The 19,940-nt window shown below is 45.2% G+C and overlaps 1 protein-coding gene across 5 annotated transcripts in view; it reads left to right on the top strand.

Annotated features, from left to right (window-relative positions):
- The window catches only part of HOOK3 (hook microtubule tethering protein 3), a 366,964-nt gene that overhangs the window by 229,178 nt on the left and 117,846 nt on the right, over positions 1-19,940 (top strand). For all 5 annotated transcript variants that reach the window (XM_033916879.1, XM_033916887.1, XM_033916867.1 and 2 more), the window contains 2 exons: positions 12,315-12,402; positions 18,285-18,354. In XM_033916879.1, the coding sequence (XP_033772770.1) occupies positions 12,315-12,402; positions 18,285-18,354 (158 nt within the window). The remainder of the gene's footprint in view (positions 1-12,314; positions 12,403-18,284; positions 18,355-19,940) is intronic.

Genomic DNA, 19,940 nt, shown 5'->3' with positions numbered 1-19,940 from the left:
CACCGGACGGAAATAATCTGGAAGCAGATTCTGATAAAGCCAAACTACTGAATGAATACTTCTGCTCAGTCTTCACCTGCGAGAAACCAGGGTATGGGCCACAGCTGGAGGCAACGCCAAGCGCAGAAGACCCGTTTCAGAAATTTGAGTTCACACCAGCTGATGTTTACAGCGAACTGTCAAGACTCAAGGTGAACAAAGCCATGGGACCGGACAATTTGTACCCAAGAGTGCTCAGAGAGCTGGCTGATGTCCTGGCGGAACCGTTAGCCATGCTCTTCAATCTCTCCCTAAGTAAGGGGAGAGTCCCCCTGGACTGGAAAACAGCTAATGTCGTCCCTCTGCACAAAAAGGGTTGCAGGGCAGAGGCTGCGAATTACAGACCAGTGAGTCTCACATCAATAGTGTGTAAACTCATGGAAACACTACTTAAACGTGAATTAGACACGATCTTGGATGAGGGGAATCTAAGGGATCCCAGTCAACATGGTTTTACCAAGGGTAGGTCCTGCCAATCCAATCTCATAAGCTTCTTTGACTGGGTAACAGGAAAGCTAGACTCGGGAGAGTCTCTGGACGTCGTGTACTTAGACTTCAGTAAGGCTTTTGATAGCGTCCCATATCGCAGGCTGTTAAGCAAGATGAAATCAATGGGGTTAGGCGAGACACTGACTACATGGGTCAACGATTGGCTGAGTTGCAGACGTCAGAGGGTGGTGGTCAATGGCACCCTCTCTGAGACTTCGGAGGTGACCAGCGGAGTGCCGCAGGGCTCGGTCCTGGGTCCACTCCTTTTTAACATATTCATAGGGGACTTGACTCGAGGGCTTCAAGGTAAAGTAACATTATTCGCCGACGATGCCAAACTATGCAATATAGTAAGTGAAAGCAACTTGCAGGACAGTATGGCGCAGGACCTGCTTACATTGGAATGCTGGTCCTCCACCTGGCAGCTGGGCTTCAACGCTAAGAAATGTAAGGTCATGCACCTCGGTAGCGGTAATCCATGCTGAACTTACACCTTGAATGGAGAAACATTGGCTAGGACTTCAGTAGAACGAGATTTAGGAGTAATCATCAGTGCAGATATGAAGGCTGCCAAACAAGTGGAGAAGGCCTCATGCAAGGCAAGGCAGATGATGGGTTGTATCAATAGAAGTTTCGTCAGCCGGAAACCTGTAGTCATAATGCCACTATACAGAGCCATGGTGAGACCTCATCTGGAATACTGTGTGCAATTCTGGAGGCCACATTACCATAAAGACGTGCTCAGAGTCGAGTCGGTTCAGCGGATGGCCACTAGGACGATCTCGGGGCTCAAGAGTCTCTCGTACGAAGAGAGACTGCACAAACTGCAGCTCTACACTCTTGAGGAATGTAGGGAGAGGGGGGACATGATTGAGACATTTAAGTACATCACAGGACGTGTCGAGGTGGAAGATGACATTTTCTTTCCCAAAGGACCCTCGGCCACAAGAGGACATCCGCTCAAACTCAGAGGAGGGAAATTTAATGGCAACACCAGGAAGTACTTCTTCACAGAAAGAGTGATAGATCGCTGGAACAAGCTTCCAGTGCAGGTGGTCGAGGCCACCAGCGTGCCTGACTTTAAGAATAAATGGGACACCTGCGTAGGATCACTATGAAGGTCAAGTTAAAGAATTGGGTCATTAGCACACAGACTAAATTGGGTGGATGAGTAGAGTAGGCAGACTTGATGGGCTATAGCCCTTTTCTGCCGTCATCTTTCTATGTTTCTATGTTTCTAATGGTAACCACAAAATTTAAAAAAAACAAAGCACACTGTTTGCAGAGAAAATCTTAATTATCTTTTATATTCAGGGGTTTTTTTTCTCAAAGAGGTCAAGGCAGATGACTTTAAAATATGCAATGTCCCCTCAGTAACAACTATAGAAAAACAGAAAATATAGTGCAAAATATAGACACCAGATATAAATTCTCAAAACTGACATACTTTGCTCACTAAATTAAAAATAAAATAATTTATCCCAGGACAAGCAGGCAGCATATTCTCTACATGTGGATGACATTATCAATGGAGCCCCCTAGCGGACGTTCTCACAAGCAGACTTGCTTGAAGATCTTCAAGCTTGCGAGTGTACCGCGCATGCGCATGTGCCTTCCCACCCGACTCAAGGCGTGCATCTCCTCAGCGTTGCCTTAGTTCTATATTTTCTGCGGAGCCAGAAGCCCTGCTCCCTTGCTCTGCGTGATTTCGTAGTGCCTCTTGCACTGCGGCTTGCTTTTATTATTTTCGGGTAGGTCGCTGTGCTGCGCGGTCTTTTCTTTCTAAATAAAAATTTAAAAAACTTTTATCTTTTTTTCGACTGGGCTTCCTGTTTTTGTCAGGCCGCCTGGCCTCGCAGGGCCGCAGCTGTATTTTTTCCTATGTCCTGGCCTCTCTCCGGGTTTAAGAACTGCACTAAGTGCAACCGGGTGATCTTCATCACCGACCCCCATCGTTGGTGTGTGGAATGCCTTGGTGCTGATCACCGCATCGAGTCTTGCCCGTGTTATGCGTCTGTTCAACCGTGTGGCCAAAATCCTCCAACTCTTTGGCCCTATGGAGACTGAGGGCACAGCCTCGACCTCGGCCCCGCCGGTGGAGGTCTCGGCTTTGAAATCCTCTACCTCGATGAAGTCGCCCTCGGTCTCGAAGGCCTCGCCTAGGCCCCGCCTACTGCCCCGGGCTCAGGTAAGTCTCCTCTTCCCTCCTCAGGTGTGCCAGCAAAGAAGCCTCCCTATGAGTCTCATACAAGTGCCGCTTCTTTGGCCTCTTCGAGACCTCATGCTAAGCGTGCCTCCTCACATCGGGAATACTCTTCCTCGAGGTCGCCCCCGAAAGAGCGCACTGCTGCACCCCAGACCCAGCCTTCTCTGGTCTCGGTGCCTATGTTTGAGGACATGCTTAAGGCTATCCTTACTACGCAGCTTTCCTCAGTTCTGGCTCAGTTGACCCCGGCCTTGACCCGACCCCAGCCTGACCAGCCTGGCCGTTCTTCTGAGGTTCCTCCAGGCTCGTCTCACAAGTCTCGCCGCTTGTCTTCGAGCGATTCGTCTTCCCTGGATTCGAGGCATGCGCCATCACTATTTCCAACATTTCTCCCTATTGCATCCCCTTCAATCTGTCCCTCTCCACCACCATATCCAACATGTCTCGCTCTCGCCCCTTTCTACCTCTTTGTTTACTCCTGGCAGAATTCTGTGCATCGCTCCATCACCTCATTCTGCTCCTGGATCCACCATCTCCCTCCTTCTCCCCTTCCACCTCCTGTGTATCTCATTCTCCTCTCATCTACCTCCATGCCCAACACATCTCACGCCCTTCCTTGTTCCCTGTGTCAAATCTCTCTATCCTCCTCCATGCACCCTTCCCTTCCTCTCCTCCATTATTTGCAATTTCTTCTCCCCTCATGATGCATGTCTTCCACAACTCTCCCATCTTTCCTTCTCACCCTCCCCTCCCTCTATGCCACCAGATTTTCTTCCTCTTACCTCCCCATGTGCCATCAGATACCCTTCCTCTCCTTCCCTGTACTCTAAGGCTTGCTTCTTCGGGTCACGGTTTCAGCAGTGACTCTGACATGCTACCTGCTGCTAACCTGGAAGTCTCCCCCTCTGCCGCAGAGAGTCTTCCAAGTCAGCGGCAGGCAGCGTATGGGAATTGCTGCTGATACTGTGACAAGATTCAATGATGATTCGCTCCACCCTACTCCTGCCCTCTATTCGGCTTGCCTCTAACTCCAACCTAAAGTAGCAGTGATAAACAGGTTGCTCCTGGCCTGCACGCCAGGGCATCCCTCTGCCATGTCATCAGTGATGTCATCAGCAATACAGCAGAGGGAAGGCCCCAGCGGGAAGGCCAGGAGCAGCCTGTTTACCGCTGCTACTTTAGGTTGGAGTCGGAGGCGAGTTGAATCAGCATCGAATTGGGGGTGGGGAGGGAGCAAATCATCATTGAATCTAGTTACGATATCGGCAGTAATTCCCACACACTGCCTGCTGCTGACTGTGGGGAGGGATGGGGGAAAACGGATCCATTTAATTGAATCCTGCAGTGCTACTGCATACCCCCAACAAGTGGCGCACATACCCCTAAGGATACGCCTACCGTGTATTGAGAAACACTGTTGATTGAAGAAGTAGTTTTGCATGGTCTCTTTGGGAACCCTTCTACCTCTACTAGAAACAGGAGATTGGTTTGCTCTCTAGATCTCAAAGAAGCATAAGCTCACATATTCAGGCTGGCTGTTCAGAGATTGATTTCAGCTGCTGCAGAAGCTGGGCTGGGTGTTCAGCTTTTGGAAAAGACACCTGGAGCTAACACAGATCTTGGAGTACCTGGCAGTCTAGTTCGACACAAAGGAGAACAAGGTGTTCCTCCCGAAATCCAGCAGCCAGAATCTTATGCATCAAATATGGGAATTTCAGAGCGAGACAGCTCCGACAGCCTGGCATTTGCAAGCGCTATGATCAGTGGTGGCAAGCACGTGGTCCCTTGGGCAAGAGTGCACTTGTGTCCACTCCAGAATGCGCTCCTCTCCTACTGGTGCCCACAGACGGATGTGCTCCAGCAGCAGCTGCCTTGAGCAGCGGAAGCACATTGCAGTCTAGTCTGGTAGTTGGTGCCTCAGTTTCTAACCAGAGCAGTTCTCCTTCACATCTCTGCTTGGGTGATTCTGATGCCAGATGCCAGCCTATATGGCTGGGGTGCACATTGTGAGGGGTGACCAATGCAGGAACGCTAGTCCCCTTCTCAGAGGAAATGGTTGACCAACTTGGAACTTCGAGCCATCTGCTTGATGCTGCTTGTGTTTGGAAGCACACCGCAGAGCAAAATGGTACAAGTTTTCTTGGATAACTCAACAGTGGTAGCCTCCCCTCTTTCCACTATCTTGGCTCTCCTCGAATCCTAACTCCACCAGATCCACTCAAAAATTCAAACTATCCTTCCCCTCTTTAAAAGGCATATCCCATACAGGAAAACTTGGAACATCCCTCCTCTTCAGGATCACCGAGCTGTGGAACAGCTTTACTGCCCATCTTCGGAGTTCGACCTCCTCCAACGCTTCAGAAAACATTTGAAAACTTGGCTTTTCTCCAAAATGTAACTACTCCCTCCCTCTCCATTATACTAAGTCCCCTCTTTCCTTCCTTTTTACCAAGCCCTTCTTCTTTCCATTGGAGTTCCTTTCTTTATTAATTCCTGTAAACCGTGTCGAGCTCCACTTCTGTAGAGATGATGCGGTATATAAACTTAAGGTTTAGTTTAGTTTAGCTATGTCAATCACCAGGAAGCCCAGGTGTTGTTTCTAAGGGTGGAGTTCATCTCTTGACGCTCACATTGCCACATGTGGCAAGAGTGAACAATGTGCATGCAGATTTCCTCTTCCTGAAGACTGTGGACCCCAGGGAGTGGTCAGTTTTTAAGGAAGCCTTCACCTGCCTTATGAGTTGGTGAAGACCTGACTTTCGATCTGATGGCATCAGCGGCCAACAAGAAGGTGGCTTGGTTCTCAGTCAAAAATGCGAGCCAAGAAGCGAAGGCTTGGATGCCCTGGTGCAACCATGGCAAAGGCAGGATTTCTCTACCTCTTTCCTCTGTGGCCTCAGAATTTTGGATTCAGGTATGGTATTGTGCACAGTACCATCTTTCTTACCGAAAGTAGTCTCCAGTTTTCATATCAGTTAGGAATTGCGATTGCCTGTCTTCATGACCTTGGGATCGAGTGTTACTGCACTATCTGTAGGTGATGAATGAATTCCAACTGTCAGATAATCTCTTTATATTAGCAGGTGCTGCCCATAAATGCTGACCAGCCTCAAAACTGACCATTTCCAGATGGATTCATATGACAATCTCTTCAGTCTATATCAGTAGTGGAAAGCAACTCCTAGCATTCTACTAGAAGTGTGGCTTCCTCAAAGGTGGATGTTCAGTGGTGTCTCCAGAAGATATCTGTAAAGTGACCACATGGTTCTCTCTCCATATGTTCACAAAGTTTTACAGGGTGGATATAGCAGCCAAAATGGACTCTGCATTTCGATCATCCGTACTGTCAGCAGGGTCATTTGTCCCACCCTAGACTCTGGGGACTGTTTTGATGCATCCTGAAGGTTCAGGATTAATGTGTCTGTCACACTAGAAGGAAAGATTAGGTTCTTACCTCAGTAATCTTTCTAGTAGACAGGCACAATTCCTGAAGCACACTGTCTGATGTTCATTTGCCTGCTTACTGCATCGAACTAGCCGGATAATCTGGACGTCTTGTTTTCTTTCCTTTATCCAGCATTGACAAGTACAGAGGACATGACTGTCACTTTGAAGAATCTAGGGGTATCTGATGAATTTTCCACACTCTTAGTGCAGGTTGCAATCCGGTTGGTGACTTGTTTTTTTTCACCTTGTTATAATTGCAAAAGATTCAGTTATGCTTTATCTGTAATATGTTAATGATATGAGCAGAACAGATATGTTTCTTGGAGAGCATCCCCATACCCCCCTATTACATTTCCTCTCCAGGGCTGACATTCTGTTTTGGTAAGAACTGAGGAATTGGAGGACATCCCAGAAAGATGGGAGACCTAGCAAAAGAATGCTAATGAGTCTTTCTACAATAATTCTTGTGGGAATAGATTAACTACCTGAAGGTTCAGGAATAATGTCTCTATTTACTAGAAAGAAGATTACCAAGGTAAGAACCTAATCTTTCCTTTTTTTTCTACCACTGATCCAAGAGTCAGATGTTTACTATTTTTCAATGACTTTCTGGCTCTGTGGGTATCCTGCACTGTTGACATAACAGAAAATTTGCAGAGTTCCCAGAGATAATCACAGTAGTGCAGGGTGCAGCTGGTGAAACAAACTCCTACTTTAGTGCAATTTGAACTGTAGTATTTAGACAGCAGAATGAAAATGTGCAAGGGTGTAGAGCAGCAACAGTAAGTTGGCTGAATTTTTGCTTCACTATTGGTTCTTTGTATCTGTCTTGGTTGCATTGCATTGAACAAGTATGATAGGTTGCGTGAACACTCTCAAGGTGTCAGAGAGACCTACTTGCTGCTTAGCAAAGGAAATAAGGGACCAGAGGTCAGTGTCCTTGACTTAGACCTGTGGTCTCAAGCTCAAACGCTTTGCAGGGCCACATTTTGGATTTGTAAGTACTTGGAGGGCTTCAGAAAAACTAGTTAATGTCTTATTATAGAAATGACAATTTTGCATGTGGTAAAACTCTTTATAGTTTATAAATCTTTCCTTTTGGCTAAGTCTTAATAATAATGTAATTTATAGCTAAAGAGACATATGATCAAGAAACTTTTATTTTACTTTTGTGATTATGATAAACATACCGATGGCCTCAAAATAGTACCTGGTGGGTTGCATGTGACCCCTGAGCCGCAAGTTTGAGACTACTGACTTAGACTCTACAGTTAGGAAACAGCCTCATTGAAGAACAAAGCCTGGGAATTGACTAGTTCCTGCAGACAATGCTCTGTAAGTATAAGCTCATTCCCATGTGAGCTCCAGCTCCTCTGAATGATCAAGGCACAATGAGCTGGGCAACACATGTGACTGCAGGAGGGCCATAACTGTAGGCAGAGTTTCAAACAGTCCTGTGTTTGCTAATGCTCATCATGAATTCATATCACTGAAATTTTGATTTGATTGTGGAAACCACTGACCCAATAGATTTAATTAATTTCTATTCTCTTTATAACCCTTCTTGATTACATGTATTTATTCTGTGGTCTAGTGTAAGACAAAAAAGCTGCTATTGGATATTTTGAATTGCATAACCATAGAGATTAAAAATACTTCTGCCTTGTTTCTCGTTCATTTTTAAGGCATATGCTTAGAACAGCACAAGTAAAATTTCTGTAATACCTCTCGATATACATGTGACCCTCAGTTTCCTATGTAGCTCAGGAGTAGATTTTGTATGGATGGTTAGAAAGTTCTGTGACAGCCCAGCAATACAGTTGCATATATTTATGGATGCAAAAAAGATTATTCCTTTAAAATAAAAAAAATCTCTAATCTATGGTTTTCCATTTTGCAATTTTTTTTCATATTACTTTGTTCTGTTGCTTCATGGTTTCCTCTTCTCAAAGCACTTTCTACTTCAGTTTCATTTTAGTGTACATTTTTCACTGAGATGTCATATATGATACCGCTCACAGCATGAAAAAGGTTGTATACTTGCACCACTGCTCTTTTCTCACATTGTTTTCTTTTAGTTTCATTTTCATATGTTCTACGGTTTTATGTTTTTATCTTTACATTAGAGTGATTATGATTGTAATGATTTTTATATGTCTTCCTTTATTTGAATAGAATTCTGTTATTATAGTTATCTTCTATAATAAAACCGTAAGTGCACATGCACACTTAGGACGGCGTGTTCCCTGAAAGCATGATTTGTCCCTCCGTGCCAAATTCCATTTTCGAACACGGAGGCAGGGAACATGCCGGCGACTCCCCCCTCCCGCCCTCACTCACCAACTGCTGCTGCCGCTGCTGCTCCTCTTCAAAGCAGCCTGCTAAGGATCGCTGGCCAGTTGTAGCGAACCTTGCAGGCTGTTCTCCACCTCGGTAGCACGTTCCCTCTAACTCGATCGCATCAGAGGGAACGTGCTACCGAGGTGGAGAGCATCCTGCGAGGTTTGCTACAGCCAGCCGAATAACCTCAGCAGGCTGCTTTGAAGAGGAGCAGCAGCGGCGGCAGCGGTTCTTGCCAGTGGGCCAGAAGATACCAGGAAGCCGGGATGGAGGGAGGGTAAGAACAGGCATGCACAACAGAGGCAGAGGGAAAGGGGAGAGGGAAAGGGGGCTCCTTTGGGGGGAGGGGTGTGCTGGGATGGCAGACAGCAATCATGCTTTGCTCTGGGATGTGGGAAACAGAAGGGAGCCATGAGCAGGCAGGCATGGCACAATAGGGGGCAGGGGGAGAGGGAAAGGGGGCTGCTTTGGGGGGGAGGAGTATGCTGGGGGCAGACAGCAATCATGTGTCCCATGCTAGTAAGAAGTGAAGGGGGAGAGGGAAAGGGGGCTTCTTTGGGGGGAGGGGTGTGCTGAGGGGCAGACAGCAATCATGCTTTGCTCTGGTAGGGGTGGAACAGAAGGGGGCCACAGAGAGACAGGCAGGCATGGCGCAACAGAGACATACAGGCAGGCAGGGGGCCAGGGAGACAGAAAGAAAGACAGACAGACAGGGGGCCATGGAGAGACACAGACAGAAAGAATGACAGACAGACAGCGTCCAAGGAGAGAGAGAGATAAAGAAAAAAAAAAAACCCCATTAATGTAACGGGGTTAAACATTAGTGGGTGTGTATATGTATATATATATATATATATATATATATGTATATATATATATAAAGTTTATGTATTTTTGTATTATCCTTTGAAGCAGTCTTTGACATATCTAATTGTTTATGTTCAAGATAGTCCATATTTAATATATGCTTTCGACTCCTAACTCCTATCACATTGGTTTCTGTATCCCAAACCCTATATGTCAAGTTAGATTATAAGCTCTTTCTAGCATTGACCATCCATAAATGTCAAAATGTACAGCACTGCGTATGCTTTTCAGCGCTATATAAGTGATAATAAGTGATATTTGTGATACTGTGGGATTAAGTGAAAGCAGGTACCCAGTCTGTATCTAGTAGCTTCCCAAATAGTGAAGATGTTTTATTTTCCCACAAAGGGGCACACTGTAACTAGGGAAGTGATCCTATAATTACAAAGTAGATCACTGTGCCTTTCTAAAATAGGTGCTTATTTGACCTTTGGCTGTACCAAATACTCTATTCTTACCCAAATACAGTGGTACCTCGGTTTACGAGTGCACCAGTTTGCGAGTGTTTTGCAAGACGAGCAAAACATTCGCAAACTTGGTGCCTCGTAAACCGAGCTTGCCTCGCTTTACGAGCGCCCCCCCTTGCGATCCGACATCCCTCCCGCTCGCATTGCCCCCCCTCCACCGCGATCCTACTTACCCCCCCGTGCAGTCAATGACACCTTTTACCCGACTTGGCACCAGTGCCGGTGCCCGAAGATCCTCCCTCTTCTGGCGCGGCCTGGGCTGAGCGGTGCATCGGAGATCCTCCTTCTTCTGGTCTGGGCTGGGCTGGGCTGGGCTGGACTGGCTTTGAGCATTTGCGCATGCTCAAAGCATTCTAGTCTCGCTATCTCCGAGATTGAGAGCGAGACCAGAAGGCTTTGAGCATGCGCAAATGCTCAAAGCCAGTCCAGCCCAGACCAGAAGAAGGAGGATCTCCGATGCACCGCCCAGCCCAGGCCGCACCAGAAGAGGGAGGATCTTCGGGCACTGGTGCCAAGTCGGGTAAAGGATGTCATTGACTGCTCGGGGGGGGGGAAGTAGGATCGCGGTGGAGGAGGGGCAACGTGAGCGGGGGGGATGCCTGATCGCAGGGGGGGGTTGGAACAGCGTCTGATTCCTCAAGGAGGGAGAGAATGGAGCAGCGCCGGTAGCGTTTCCCTTACTTCCTATGGGGAAACTTGCTTTGATATACGAGCAATTTGGTTTACGAGCATGCTTCTGGAACAAATTATGCTCGTAAACCAAGGTTCCACTGTATATTCATATTCGGCTGAATAGTGATTTAAATTCAAATATGAAAAGGGCAGGAGCAATTCGGGGCGGTAGGCAGTACCGGGATCAATCCCACTTTGTTCCAGAACATGTTTTTTCTCGGATTACAGAGCAGGAGATTGGGGCAGAGAGCAGGGCGGCAGGCAGGAGAATTGGGGCAGAGAGGCCAGAGCAGGAGAATCAGGACAGAGAACAGGGTTTTAGCACAAGCGACTGGTCCTCACCAGTCGCTTGTTTTTTGATCGGTCAGCCAGTCAGAAAGTGTAGTGAATCGCGTCCTTCCTGCTTTGCATGCTGATTCCCCTCATTTGCATGCGCGGATCAGCGGATGATCAGAGGGAAATAGGGCCGCAAAAGGTTCACAAACCGATCGGTACACGATCGGTCTTAGTAAATCTAGCCCTTAGTGTTTAATGGAAACCGTTCAAAGAATTTAGTTGTTTCCCTGAACCTCTGGGAGTAATGTAGTAAATTCGTAGAATGGGATATGGCTGGTTATTAGGTGACATCCTATAATGTCTTGCCTGATGTTGACTAGTTGGACCAAGTACACAAATGATTCTGGTAAACATGACACTTCCTTTGTGTCAAGGTAGAGGCGTTTAAAGAATTTCAAAGAGTATAACTTACTTGAAATGCTAATTGATATGATACATTTTATTTACAGTATGAGGTATATTGTCATTTTTTATTTATTTACTTGGATTTATTAACCACCGTTATGAAGAGAATCACCCAAGGCGTTGTACAACAAATACAATTCAACATAAAACTTACTCAATTTTGTTAATAGCATAATAGTAGTAAAAAGACTAGACATAAATACAATGAGTGAAGTAAACTCAAAATCATTGAATAGAAGCTTAATAACCACTGAAATTCAAATGAGAGAGATAATACAATGTCTGCATAATACTTATAAAACAACTAATAAATATACATTAGAACATTCAAATAACATAGATATGACGCTAATGCTTGTGTCCCATTAAGTATCAATTTGCCACCTGAGTTGAGAAATTTCAACACATAAGTTCCTCAGAATGCCACACTAGATATTCGTGTGGTAGCCGTCCTCATAGGAACTCTTAAGTGTGCGAGTTTGTTATTTTTTAACGTTTCATAAAGTGCAAGTGCTTCAATAAATAATTATCATTTTTGTTGTATTTTTAAATCGTTATCATATGCTCAGATTTCAAACTGCTTTGCTCTCCCTATCCCCGACCCTGATGAAATTATGAAACGCGTCGGTGGGGATTGAGGCAGACCCAGTTTTATAAAAGCTAAGTATTTGCTTTTGCAGTAATTCTTTAAAAATATAACAAAAATGATAATTATTTATTGAAGCACTTGCACTTTATGAAACGTTAAAAAATAACAAACTCACACACTTAAGAGTTCCTATGAGGACGGCTACCACACGAATATCTAGTGTGGCATTCTGAGGAACTTGTGTGTTGAAATTTCTCAACTCAGGTGGCAAATTGATACTTAATGGGACTTTAGTATTGTTGCTTTGGTGCACATTTTGATTTTGATTTTCAGAGCTAATGCTTGTGGGCATGTTCAGAGTTTGCTGGCAAAAATATTTCTATGATCTGTGTTAGAAGTTGTATTGTCGAAAAATATATTTTTTATTCCTCAAAGCTTTATGATATTTGTTCAACAGAGATTAAGAACAGAAAGAGACTCTCTAAAGGAAACCATTGAAGAACTTCGATGTGTCCAGGCACAGGAAGGACAGCTCACTACATCAGGTAAGGCACCTGCGCACTATCAGACCTTTGCTCTAAAAATGCAAACAGCTATTCTTTGTGACTTCTATACTTGTGACCTGCAGATTAAAAAAGGAGAAAATGATACTTATCCTAGGACAAGCGGACAGCATATTCTCACATATGGGTGACACCATCCGTGGAGCCCGGTACAGATAGTCTGAAAAGTGAACTGTCACTTTAAATTTTTGGGAGCTTTGCGATTACTTGCATTGCGCATGCGCAACTGCCTTTCCACCTGAAGAGGCTCGCGGTACCTCAGTTTTTAATTTTCTGCAGAGCAAAAAAGTCTATTTTTTGACTGACTCCGTTTTCAGTTGGCGCTGCCTTCCCGTTTCGCATCCTTTTTTGTCTTTTCTTGTTTGGCCTTTTAACTTTTCTGTTTTTTCTTTCACATTTGAGTTTAATTTAGCAGACGAAATCTTTCCCATATCAAAACCTGCGACGGGGTTCAAAAAGTGCTGCAGATGACAGCGACCTATTTCTATCACAGACCCACATAGCTGGTGCTTACATTGTCTGGGACCTGAGCATAACCTTGATTCCTGTCTTCACTGCTCCACTCTGAAGAAGCACTCCATCTAAGCCCGTCGCCTTCTGAAGGAGAGGTTATTTGGCATGGACATCAACAAGTCATTGGAGCTGGCATCATCGATACCTCCTTCATCAACATCAAGGGATCTCTTCTCTTCAGGGAAGTTAGCTTCCAAAGCTTCCACTTTCCAGAAAACGTTGACGCTCTCTACAGCATCAAGTCTCTCGATGCACACCTCAAAGTGATGTCAAAAGTCATTGGACTTGCAGGCTGTTTCTTTTTTAGGGGGAGCATCCTCATTGAGGTCACCCTTTCCGAAACAACCTGCTTCACCATTGGTATCAGTGGAAGTGCCTTCAGTACCAGTGCATATCAGTCAGCAGGAGTCGCAGGCCTTGACGGCATCGAGTCAATGCAGGCCGCAAGACAACATCATCAATCTGCTGTAGTGTTAGGCTCTCCTGCATTGGGTGCGTCCTCTTTAAAGTTTCTCACACCGAGCCAATAGTTGGCACCGTTGATACCGCCAGCTCATCCATCGGTACTGGTATAGTCTTTTCGGCAGAAGATTGATGCATCCTTTGAAAAGGAGATTGCCACTGTCTTCAAATCACCTGAAACTGTGAGTGCCTGTTTCGATCATCTCCCTTGGTACCAGCTCATTTGCCAGGCACTTCATTCGAGCCTCTAAGTACTGATGCTGCTTTTTCAGTACAGCCAGAGCGTAATTTTCTGTTTCTCATCACAGCTCTTCAGGTCATCGAGCATCCTGTTCCAGACATCATTTTCCATCTTTTAGAAGGCGTTCTATCGACCACAGTCCATCTTTTCTCAAGTGACGATGACATTCTTCTCATTCTCCTTCTTCATAGGACCAGTACTGGAAGCGTCGTATGGTAGCGTTATATGGTTTCTCATCACCATTCTCCTAGAGGGTCAGAATTGGAGTGTGGTCTTTCTTTTTCTGATCCTGAATATTTTGATCCAGTGCTTTTTTCCACCACATCTCAGTCTGAGGAACTTGCTTTCTTGTCCTATATTACTCAGCTTTGTAAAGACCTCTTTGTTGCTCCCTTTCAAGATATTTTCCATTTTCAAGAATCTCCCTGGGAATCTCCCATCTGACCTTTGCATGACCTGTTCTGACAGGTCCTTTTTCAGAATTGGGAGATGCCTTTGACTACCACTAGTACTCCAAAACACCTGGACTCTCTTTATAAAATTCTTTCTATACCAGGCTTTACTTATTCTCAGCTTTCACATCACATCATACTTTTTATGTGTCTCAGCATTTGCAGCATCATGTGCAATGCTTGTCATCTTTTAAGCAACATCTTCCCCCTAACCAATTTCTGGACTATCTAAAAAACTGTTCTTACCCTCTCACAAACTGTGAAGTATCTCGTGAAGTCGGTCTCTGATGCTTTTCAGCTGTCTTCTAGAGCGTCTGCTCTATCTGTAACTATGACACGCCTCACTTGGCTCAGACTTTGACATGGATATCAACATCTAGAATAGATTGGCCAACATTCCATGTCCTGAACATGAGCTTTTTGGGAATGCTGTTGAAGTGGCTGCACAGAAATTAGCTTAACATGTGCCCAAGTCTGCACATGTTAAAATCCACTCTAAACAATGGGGTGTTTACGCCTCCTTCCCAGCAGAAGTCTTCTAGACAAGATTCTTCACATCACTGGACCTCCTCTTTGCCTTCTACTTCTTGACAACCAACCCTGTAGGGGTTGCTGTGGAATTATTTCTCTGCTCCGTAATAGTTTTTCTGTTGCCTCTTTTCAATATGGCTTGACAGAACAGCTGTTCTTCTTTTCTCACAACTTGATTCTTCCATTTTTGCATCATGGTTGCCTTTTCGGGACCTGTGTTCTGTGGTCTTTTCAATTTTCATGGAAGGTTCATCTTGTCGTTTTTTTATTTAAAAACAAAACAAAACCAAAAAGAAGAAAAACAAAAACACATAGGTCTCTTTAACTGTTCATCTCCTTCCATCCTAATCAGTTGAACCGGTCTGTCGCCAAGAGACCTATTTCCGCATGGCTCGCGGCATGTTTTTCCTTTTACTGTGCTCAGGTTGGGCTGCAGCTCAGTAGTCCTGTAACATCTCTTAAGGTCCAAGCTATGTGGTTTCAGTTGCATTCTTGCATTTTACTACCATTGATGAAATCTGCAACGTAGCTACTTGGTATTCAGTTCACTCGTTCTCCCCTCCCTACTGTAGAATTCTTTCTAGATGTGATGGTTACTTCAGCCAAACATTACTATTATTATAAACTTTATTCTCGTAATTGGCCAACTCTCCCTCTATCCCATTGCAGTAAGCTAGGGAGCCTTATATGTGAAAATATGCTGTTTGCTTGTCCTAGGATCAAAACACAGTTATTTACCGTAACAGATGTTATCTGGAGACAGCAGGCAGATATTCTCAGAATCCACCCACCTCCCCTAGTTGGCTTCTTAGCTTGCTTACGGAACTGAGGAGCCGCGAGCCTCTTCGGGCAGGAAAGCAGTCACACATGCGCAGTGTGGGTAGTTGTAAAGCTCTAAAATATTTAAAGTGACAGTTTAGTTTTCAGACTATCCATATCAGGGTCCGTTGATGACATCACTCATATGTGAGAATACCTGCCTGCTATCTCTGGATAACACCTGTTACGGTAAGTAACTGTGCTTTACCTAGAATGGGTTGTGTTGGCTTCTTTTGATAAGAACGAAGTTTTATAGTACTTGCCATAAAAAGCCATCTAGGCCTGGAGCTTTTCCCTAGAGAAGGAAGAGTCTGTGGGTGGGGGAGGGGGGTATAAAAGAGAAATGGTTATGGAAGTCCTAGCTGATAGTGCTGGCACCCGTATAGCTAAGTGAGCTGACTTAGGATAGTTTTTGAGCTTTCCTATATTCACTTATTTAGCTGTGTAGGTGTTGGCAATAGCTGCCAGCTCCTCCTCAATGTTACTTCCTGTACCGCCTCTGACTGGCCCACTTTTTTAATAACCAGCCAAAGCCAGTATTCAGTGGCATTAGTTGGTTAAGTACTGCCAACTATCAACAATTGGGGAGCCCTGAGCGATTTAAGTAGGCAGGAGTGGCATACCTAGGATGTTCAGTTTGCATATCATATTGAGGGATACGGTAAATCCGGGTCTCCAAAAAGGAGTACGTAAATGGGCTGCCGCGTGTGCGGATCACCGGACTAGATGGACCTCGGTCTGATCCGGTGAGGGCGTTTCTTATGTTCTTAACTTCTTATAAATCACCCATGTGGAGTTATGACAATGGTGATATACGAACTTGAATCAGGCATGCTAGTGATCTCATGTCAGCAGATAGCTTTGTGCCTATTAGAGAATGACACGGGGAAAAAATCTGTCCCCGTCACCGGCCCACCATCCTCTGCACCGCCCCGTCACCGCCGTTCCCTTCACCGCCCCATCACCGTCACCGCCATCCCTTTCACCGCCCCGTCACCGCCACTGCCATCCCATTCACCGCCCCGTCACCGTCCCCGCTGCATCCATATAAGCCTTAGTACTGTAATATTTAGCTTATTCCTTTCTTATAAATCAAAGTTCCTGCTGCTGAACTAGAGAAAGAGATGTTCAGCTGGCAGGGCTTTGTTTATAAATTTTTATCAACACAACTAATATACTATTTTATCCTAAAGCAAAAAATAAATAAATAAATATAATTTTTTTTTCTACCTTTGTTGTCTGGTTTCTGCTTTCCACATCTTCTCATTGAATTCCTTCCATCCACTGTGTGTCTTCTCTCTGCGTCTTCCATTTGCTGTTACTGTGCCTCTCCCTTAACCCCCCCCCCCCCCAATTGGTCTAGCACCCATCTTCTTCCCTCCGCTCCCGCATAGTCTGGCATCTGTCTTCTTCCCACTCTGTCTTCCACATTTCCCTTTGGGGTCTGTTCCTCTCCACCCTCCTTCAATGTCTGTCCTATTCCTTTCCACCACCACCCTTCCCTCCCTCCTTTACCATCTGTTCCTTTCTACTACCCTTCAGCTCCTCTCACGTGGCTTATCTATCTACCTTCCTCCCTCTTATTTTCATGGCACGTTACAATGTAATTTGTGCAAGCCACTGGAGCCTGCGAGCTCGGTCCCTGTCCCATCCCCACAAACCATCTCGCTTCTGTGCTCCTATTTTCTCCATTTCTAATATCTCCCCTATGTATCTGTCATTGCCCCCCCTGTGTCCATATACCATCCCCATGGCATGTCCCCTTTATGTCTCTGTCCCCTTTATGTCTCTGTCCCTATGCCCCATGCACATAATTTCCCCTCTTTCTGTTACCTTCCTGTGTCCAGATTTCCCCTATCTTCCTCTTCCATACCAGTGTGTCTCTTCTTTTCAACCCCATCTAGCTTTTTTCCCTCTTTCTTCCCCCCCCCCTGCTTCTAGCATCTGGCTCACCTGCCAGTCCTTCCCTTTCTTTCCTGCTGTGGGTTTTTCTTTCCGACTTCATCCCCTTGGCCCAGAATCCTTTCCCCTTTCACTCCCTCCTTCCAATTTGAGCCGGGAACACTAGCGATCGCATGGTCCCCGCAGCCACTACCTGCCTGCCCAATCGATCCTAGTGTTTAGCCAGCTCTCTCCCTTCTCCTCACCTTAGTTTGTAGATTTTCTTTTTCGGCGACCCGCATGCTATCAGAGAGCCGCGCACGCGCGGCTGCTCAGTGTTCAATCTTCTGCTCTGCTGCAACTTCCTGTTTCCGGTTGCGTCAGAGCAGAAGATTGAACACTGAGCAGCCGCGCGTGCGGGTCGCCGAAAAAGAAAATCTACAAACTAAGGTGAGGAGAAGGGAGAGAGCTGGCTAAACACTAGAATCGATTGGGCAGGCGGGTGTGAGCTGCGGGGACCGCGCGATCCTTCATGCCTCACTGCAGGGACAAGACCATTCACCGCCCCGCAGGCGGTGAATGGCCTTGTCCCCGTCGCCGCAGCGACTGCTAGTTTTCTTCCCCGTTTTCGGCGGGTGACCCGCGGCTAAAATGCGGTGGCCGCGGGTAAACCGCCACCGTGTCATTCTCTAGTGCCTATCTAATCCACTGGGGTGTGAGCCTAGGAGAGGCATAATTTTTTTTTATCTGGTAAGTGTTTGGTTTACATGAGAAAGATGTAACTTAAAGGACTATTCCCCTCAAGGGTTTGTTTTACACTTTGAACAAGCTATATGAACTTCTTTTTTTAAAGTCACAGAGTGCAGTTAAGTATGTCTGTGTCATGGTTTAGTCTGTGTTAACTTAAATACTAGGTAAGCACAATTGTTTGTTATATACAATTGAAATTTTGTTTTACTTAACAGGACTGATGCCACTGGGTAATCAAGAATCCTCAGATAGTTTAGCATCAGAAATTATAACACCAGAAATCAAGTAAGTAAAATTTAACTGTGATAACTTAAATTGAGACAAATGTTTATTGTTAAAAGCAGGCACAGGGAGATACTGAGAGAGAAAAAAATTTGAGGAATATAAGTATGGTTACACACAAGATATAAATCAGAATTGTAGGATGGGGGGTTAAGTCCATGGTACATACCTTGCAATACCTTACAAATTATGAGTCTATGGCCTCTTTCTCTAGGTTTTTAATTCTCAAATTATTTGCCGTAAGAATCATGTTTTGGGCAAAATAGGTACAGATGTCATCATTGATCACATAGTATTTCTTTTGTGAGCTAGTTTCCAGCACTACACTAAACTAACAGCCTGAGAGAGAAAGTCATAGGAAGGTGTGTTCTAGTAGCCCAGCAGAGGCAACTATTTTACAAAAAAAAGATCAGTATTATAGGGGTTTTTGCATATAAGTAATGCTATAAAGCAAATTCCAGTGCGTAAAAGACGTACAAGGTCTGACAAGTTAATGAACTCATCCTTGAAAAAGTGCTACATACCTCATTGCTGAGTATCACTATGGTCACCTTTGAAGTACTCCCCTTGGGAAGCTATTCATAGATGCCAGCGTCTAGTTCACCCTTCAAAGCAATTTTGGAACTCTTTTTCTGGAATGGTCATCAGAGCTGTTGTCATATTACCCTTGATATCCTGAATGTCATCAAAATTTCTTCCTTTCAATATTTCCTTTATCTTCAGGTTAAAGAAAAAGTCATTGGGTGAGTAGGGTGGGTGTTCCAGTACAGTTATTTGTTTACTGGCTAAAATCTCCCTCATAGACAGTGCTGTGTGACCAAACCTTGAAATCCCAAAGATTACTGGATCCGTGACCACTAGGAGACGTAAGGTAGTTGGTGATTCCCTTCTGAGGGGTACAGAAGCATCCATCTGCAGACCAGACATGTCACAAGAGGTATGCTGTCTGCCTGGTGCCAAAATCCAAGATGTTACGGAGAGCTTGCTGAGACTCATCAAGCCTGATGACTATTATCCGATGGCACTAACAATACTGGCAGTACATACTGGCAGGTACTCCTGTGAACGTATCAAAGTGACTTTGTGTCTCTGGGAGAGAAGGTGTAGCAGTCAGGTGCACAGGTGGTATTCTCGTCCATCCTCCCTGTCGAGGGTAAAGGCCAGGGCAGAGAAGCTTGCATCCTGGAGATGAATGCTACATGGCTACATGCATGGTGTTGTTGAGAGTGTTTTGGCTGCTTGGACCATGGGATAATTTTCCAAGGCTGCTGAGCAGAGATGGTGTACATCTATCAAAGAAGGGAAGAAATGTCTTCAGCAGCAGTCTGGCTAATCTACTGAAGAGGGCTTCAAACTAGAAGTGATAGGGCAGAGTGATCAAAGCTCCTGGGTGAGTATTAGCCCTCAGGTAAGTAAATGACTGAATATATCTACATGGACAGGAAAAGGGGGCAATGTCTGGAAAGCAGTATATACTAATTCTCGCAGTATGGGAAACACGATTCTGGATCTAGAAGCCATGATGGAGGATGATGAGTTGGAAATAGTGGCGATCACGGAGACGTGGTTCATGGAAAACCATGACTGGG

This window comes from Geotrypetes seraphini, chromosome 1 (assembly GCF_902459505.1).
Source record: "Geotrypetes seraphini chromosome 1, aGeoSer1.1, whole genome shotgun sequence".
Lineage (NCBI taxonomy): Eukaryota > Metazoa > Chordata > Amphibia > Gymnophiona > Dermophiidae > Geotrypetes > Geotrypetes seraphini.
Note: the sequence above shows the minus strand (reverse complement) of the source record. Positions and strands in the feature narration are given on the sequence as shown.